At 36.8% G+C, this 6,548-nt stretch overlaps 1 protein-coding gene across 1 annotated transcript; it reads left to right on the forward strand.

The window, feature by feature from the left end:
* The first annotated feature begins 25 nt into the window (after positions 1–25).
* emc7b (ER membrane protein complex subunit 7b) lies at positions 26–5,856 on the forward strand. Its single transcript, XM_085432241.1, has 7 exons — positions 26–392; positions 1,889–2,008; positions 2,103–2,241; positions 2,858–2,938; positions 3,175–3,320; positions 4,457–4,480; positions 5,628–5,856. The coding sequence occupies exons 1-7, from the start codon at positions 160–162 to the stop codon at positions 5,683–5,685; spliced, it is 801 nt and encodes a 266-aa protein (XP_085288367.1). The 5' UTR covers positions 26–159; the 3' UTR covers positions 5,686–5,856.
* Positions 5,857–6,548: the final 692 nt, after the last annotated feature.

Genomic DNA, 6,548 nt, shown 5'->3' on the forward strand with positions numbered 1-6,548 from the left:
CTTCTGGTTTGTACAATAAAGGTTTTTTTTGAAGTGACGTCATTTTCCGCAGAGACAGCTGATTCAGCGAGGCTTCCGCTCCTTCGCTAAAAAGCTCTTGACTGCATGTTGGTGGAGAAACGGTGAAAAACGATTTTAGTTTATTAAAGACGAGGCAGTATGTGGCACAGGGAAAGAATACCGCTGCTACTGGCTTTCGTCCAGTCTGTACTCGTCGTAGGGTGGTGTTTTACTGAAATGGAAGCGGGGCCTGGCGCAGCTATGTCGACGCAGACTAACGGAGATCGGTTCAAAATCGAAGGAAGAGCGATAGTTCCCGGAGTGAAAACACAAGACTGGGTCTCCACGGCTAGAGTGCTAGTAGATGGTGAAGAACATGTGGGATTTTTGAGGTAAGAAATATCCATAGTTCATTGGATAACTAGCTAGCATGGTACGTGCTACAATACGTGCTAATGCTACGTAAGTAGCATTAGCACCTAGCCGTTGCTAGCTGGTGGTTAGGGTCAAACTCGAAGTCAAACCCGATAACGACTGCATCTGCCTGTGGCAGATGGCAGGTACCAAATGTTGTAGATCATGCACAGCTTTCCTTTTGTAACTCTTGTCCGAGTGTCAATCAATTAGCGTTTCATTTCAACATGAGGCCTTTTTGGTCCTACTGCAGCGGTAACCACAACACAAAACGTCCACAAGAGACTTGTGTATATATAATCTATTATGTTTCCACAGCTAGCATATGTTTATGAGAAAACACCAGTACCAGCACTGGTTTGCTGCACAAACGTGTGTTGAACATATTATAACATATTACACACATACTCAAACATATTATTAAGCATGTTCTATAGTATTTATTTGTCACGTGTGTAGTAATGGACAAATAAACATAATATATCATGTTATTTAACCCTGTTATCTTTAACCATGTTACCGTATCATCCGTAATAAAATAATCATTCGTGTTCTTCTTAGCTCACAAGGGTTTAATCGATTGTCTTAGCAATAGTTTTAATTATTGTATGACTAGTGTACAGTAGTGTATTTCACCAAAGATGAGAGTATAAATGATGGCTAATACATACATTTGTCTGTGATACAAGTATAAATTCAAGGATATTGGATGGAACACACTTAGAAAGAGATTCTAAGGTTCTTGTTTTTATAAATGCATTATTATTAGCAGAAGAAGTAGTGGCATTAGTAGTGTTGTGTTTTATGTGTCTCACTGTTACATCCCTACTGGCTCTATTAGTATATCAAATTATGTACATAGATTGTGCCCAAAGGAATGATTTTGATGAAGACAAATTTTGTTTACTGTTTTGTTTTTTCAGGCACATAAAGGGTATAGAAGTAGTCACTTTTAACTATGCAACTATAACAAAATGTATTTAAAAAAAATAAGTCTCAGATTATTCATAGAGTTATCACTATATTTTTATTTTTAATAGGTTATTTGCATCACAGAATGTAACAATGCATGTATATAAGAAACTCATAATTTGCGCGTGAAAAGAAGCATAACTAACTTGCTTATTAAGTTCAAATTTCAACTTAATAAGCATACTACTTGAATTCTTAGATACTTATACACCTAATTAGGTGACCTTTGTAGATGTCCCACTTTCAGATATTTAATTGAAAATTTTTATTGACTGGCAAGACCTTTAACGTTTTTACCACATTTGTTTATTTATTTGTCTTAACCATTTGTATTTCTGCTTTAGTAAGATAGTTTGATAATACTTTGCTATTTAGTTCGTTCTCCATTTATTTCAGGATTAATATTTTAGACGAACTTTAGGTTGAACTAATATAGGTGTACCTTTTTTTAAATTATAAGCAGCTGCTGTCTTGAAAAAATTGCTTTATGTTTTTGTTACAGAACCGATGGGAGTTTTGCTGTGAACGATGTCCCCTCTGGGTCGTATGTTGTTGAAGTTGTTACTCCCACCTATAGATTTGAAGCTGTCCGTGTTGATATCACATCCAAGGGTAAAATGAGGTATGGCCACTATAGTGAAAAACACAAAACTTGCAAAAATTAGCGGTTGGCCTGTGGCAACTCTGACCCACTGAAGCAATGTGTGATTTCACAGAGCGCGACTTGTGAATTACATCAAAACGTCAGAGGTAATTCGCCAGCCGTACCCTCTTCAGATCAGGAGTAGTGGACCTCACAGCTACTTTATGAAGCGAGAAACCTGGGGCTGGACAGACTTCCTTATGAACCCAATGGTAAGAAAATGCGTTGATTAAGTGGGAATTGCATGTGTATGTCACAAAAGAAACATTTCCTAGGATCCCACCATTATCCTAATACTCTGATTAAACATATGCTTTCTACCATTTGTACTGTTAGAGTCCATTGGCTGTAGCCCCATTTAGAGAACTACAGATGTTAATTAATTTTGATAAGCTGGTGCACAATATTGACGATAATGAACAGAAGTTTCATGACCATGAAGTCACATTTCCATTCCTTACAGTGACCTTTTTTACTCATTTCTACTGCATATTTTTATACTTATGAACTCTTGAGCAGCTTTCTATCAATCAGAGTTGAAAATAAACCTGATTTATCCCGGGTAGTACAGGCCATCCACTGTCTGACACAAGCTTTTTTTTTTTTGCTTTTCTTTTTTTTTTTAGCTCCTTTCCTTTTTAAGGTTGCGTTTTCCTTATGCCAAACTTTTTTTCTTGATTGGATGGCCCACAAACTCAAAAAGAGAATATTGGGCTTCTGTGCTGACAGATAAAACCGTTGAAAAAAAGGAACTGTAAAAACAAGTTGTCAAAGAAGATTGCATCTGAATTTGTTACATGTCAATCAATGTCTTTGTTGCTCCTGCAGGTTATGATGATGGTTCTGCCCCTGCTTATCATTGTTTTGCTACCCAAAGTGGTCAACACCAATGACCCAGAGATGAGAAAGGTATGTTCATTGTGCTGTGTCTCTGAGCTAAATAGAAGAAACAACAGACGTTGTGATGTTTTAAATCCTAACCCTATCCTTGTCTCCTTTTGAATTGCTTATTGTGGTAAAGTGCTAACTGTAACAGATGTGACTGATTGTGATACATTTTTAACATCAGAGAGAACATTGAGTCTGTACACAGCCTTTCGCTCTCCAAAAACAGCTGTTCATTCTCTGCCTCCCTTTCTTTACAGGAAATGGAGCAGTCCATGAACATGCTGAACCCCAACCCTGAGCTTCCTGATGTCTCTGAGCTCATGACCAAGCTCTTCTCTGGCTCCAAAGGCTCCAGCAAGGCAGGCAGCAGCAGCAAAGGCACCAGGCCAGCTGCCAAGAGGAGGTAGTACTGTACATGCCTCCTAAAAATCCACCTAAAAAGAAAAAAGCTTGATTTATGTCATGGAAGCAAGGTTTTAAAGTGTCATTTTTTTTCTCTCTCTCTCTCTCTCTCTGGGTTTATTGTACAGATTTCATTAATATTAGATGTTTTGAGCACATCTGGATTTCTAATATGCTATTACGAACTGAGCAAAAATTTTTTTTTTCCTAGGTTTTTTTTCTCATACTGCACTGATAACATTTGTTGCGAAAGCTGTTATTCTTAATTTGCGCGATACTTTCTACAGGTGACCCTACTACTCATCAGTCTTTTCTGTGCTAAAACCTCCATTGTATATTTTCCACTGCTGCTACTTCCACTACCTGAAAGAGAGCATATATACACAATTCAGAGATTTTCTTGTTTAAGTAACTTCAGTAATACGACTGTGAATGAAGAGAAATTGAATTTTAAGGCAGATAAATTCTTATTTAAAAACCTAGATAAATAAATTGCCATGGTATATGACAGCTGTGTTTTTATTTCACACCATTCATTTCTTTGAGTGAACACGTGACTTTCTCATTTTATGAATTGTGGTGAACTGTATGGTTAGAATTCACACGCTGTACATTATGTGCCTGAGGTGTAAAAATTAAAATGATAATCACTGGAAGTACAAAGAGAGAAATGTATGGTTGCTTTTTAAAAGCTCTACAAAGTGTAACTGGTTTTACTTTGTAATAAAATAGACATTAAAGTCCATAGTAAAATCATTATTGTAGAATGTGTTAGCACTGGCTGACAGGACGTGTTTTAAAATGAAACAATAATGAGTAATGTTATTAAATATAGAGACCGCTCAGCTCAAGGTTGAGTCACTAGCTTTCTCCTGAACTTTGAGCCAAATATGTTCATCATCAGCATTTATCTATTTGTTGAGGAGATAGTCCTTTTGGCACAAAAGCTCCGTTGTTGCTATGGTTTTGATTTTGGCTTCAAAGTTACCCAGAAGTGAGAAAGAGTGGGTTTTTGTTTTGTTTGCATCATATGCATCTATGCAAGATTATATTTACTGTATATTCCTGCTGTTTCACTGATCAGTGCTTAGCAGTGGTAACACAAAAAGATGAATTACCTTGTCTTCCCTTTTTCAGGGGAAAACATTCTGGCGCATCAAGGTAGGAGAAGCATGTGGGTCAATACAAGCAAAAGAAACAAGTTTGCTGGCTGTGTTCCAAATAACTGCTTAAGCTTTTGAGTCTTAGTGTTATGCACGAGGGCCCGCTGGGCACAATCACTGTCGATAATAACCACAGGGCTCAAAAAATGCTTTAAAGTCAGATCAGATGTTTATGATGCACAGAATGTGTTTTGGTGAGAAGTAGTGAATATAAATATAATCTAAAAGTTATCTCTCAAGCACAGAGTAGACGAAAAGCGTCGTGAATTAGGTCAACTTGCATGCAGTTGCATCTTTTTCCAGGGATACCCCGTCCACAGGTAAATGGAGATGGTGTGACACAATTTAAAATCAGTCGTTTTCATCAAATCGCCTTTTTCCAAGGTTAAGAATGAGTTGCTGTGTGAAGAATGCGCATGACAGCGTCCTGTAGATTACTCATGCTAAATGAGTTAAGTGAAAGCATCAAAATAAAAGAACGCTTGTTTTCCCTAATATTTTCCAAAGTTTCAATCATCACTGTGGCTCTTAGACCAAAGCAATTTAGTTCTTATTTTGACTCTAAATGTTTTATTTAAAAGCTAGAGCTAAACTGCTAAAAACTCATTTTTACCAAATGGGTGCAAATATTAACCAAACACTATTTTCAGCTGCATTTTGGTGTTTTAGGGTTTCACGGTTGCATTTTGTATTTGAGATTAAAGAGAAACTACAGTACCAGAGTTCATTCAGCACATATACAAGCCTATTTCTGCCACTGGAGGGGAAAGGGAAAAAAATGCCACCCATAATTTAAAATTTGGGGTTATCTCAAAATTTTAACTAAAGTTTCATATTATTTTCTGAATTCTGACGTATTTATTTTGAAAGTTTGAGTTGGTAAGTTAAGATCTCGAGATACCGAACTCAAAATTTTCAAACAATGATCCAATATTTTGACTTGTTGGGGACAAAAAATGTTTTTTTTCCAGTGGTGAAAACGAGCTTCCATAAACAAAGGTGAGTTCTCCAGGGAAATAGTTTTTTATTAGTGTTTCAGTGACATCACAGGTCAACTGAGCTTTATCAGACTGTGAAAACGCCGAGTCCTGTTAATGAGATCAGTTAATTAATGGCTTTGTTCTTTTCATGTGGTGTTGCATTAGAGCAAAGAAACTCTCAATGCAGAACAACAGTGCTGACCTGGACTCTTGGGACCAGTAAAATCTCCGGTGACGTCGGGGATTTGTTTAGTGCCATGGCGTTGGTACATGGCACATTTGGGTAGTCAACCATTGGAGGATGGTAACGATTTGCTTCACCTCTCAAAGACGAATTATTGACAAATGAGACAGTCTTCAACATGTCTGTTGGTCATTAAATGTTTGCCTTGAAGTTTGTATTTTACTGTGTATATTATTACACAAAGACACAGAAGTGCAGACGGACAGTAAGCACAAGCGCCTTCACAAAGGAATCTTTGCTGCTATGAGCAGAACAAAAGGCACAGAGTTCAGATCAGAAAGATACATTTAACATTACATCATAATAGACAAAAAAGTGAAATAATTTACAACATCACTCATCTTTTTACAGCAAAAAGAAGACAAGAGGTGTCCATAACAATCTTAATCTCATATTACTAGTGTTAAACTAATGCAACTGTAAATGCACATAAATGTACCGATTAGCCCTTATACACATGATCAAATATCAACAAGATAGAAAACAGAGGAAAAGACATTCACTGAACAATAATATACTGTAAACAATTTACATTCACCATTTGTGAAGTGTAAAATCCGACACAATCTGTGAAATATGTTATTCCTGTTACAGATTTGTTTTGAAATATGTGAGCTTATGCTATGTCATTTATACACAGTGCAAGAGTATAAAGGAGAATTATGAATTGTGTGAGGTTGAAAGGATAGGATCAGAGATTTTGACTCCAGGATATTTTACTAAAAAAGATTGTTACAACTGTAATCAGGCTTGAGACAGGCTTGCCATTGAAGGAGGGGCCGTGGTTGTTGCTTGGGCCACTGGTTTGGAAAGAATACTATTTTATTACCATGTTTGATTTT

This window comes from Copadichromis virginalis, linkage group LG15, assembly GCF_057382275.1.
Source record: "Copadichromis virginalis isolate Kocher_CV1m ecotype Utaka linkage group LG15, C_Virginalis_male_GT1.1, whole genome shotgun sequence".
Taxonomy (NCBI): Eukaryota; Metazoa; Chordata; class Actinopteri; order Cichliformes; family Cichlidae; genus Copadichromis; species Copadichromis virginalis.

Excerpts from the sequence above, each read along its gene's own strand:
- emc7b (XM_085432241.1), top strand. The coding sequence starts at position 160 with ATGTGGCACAGGGAAAGAATACCGCTGCTACTGGCTTTCGTCCAGTCT. Across the intron at positions 2,009-2,102 it reads ACATCCAAGGGTAAAATGAG|AGCGCGACTTGTGAATTACA; the intron begins GTATGGCCACTA and ends GTGATTTCACAG. Across the intron at positions 2,939-3,174 it reads ATGACCCAGAGATGAGAAAG|GAAATGGAGCAGTCCATGAA; the intron begins GTATGTTCATTG and ends CTTTCTTTACAG.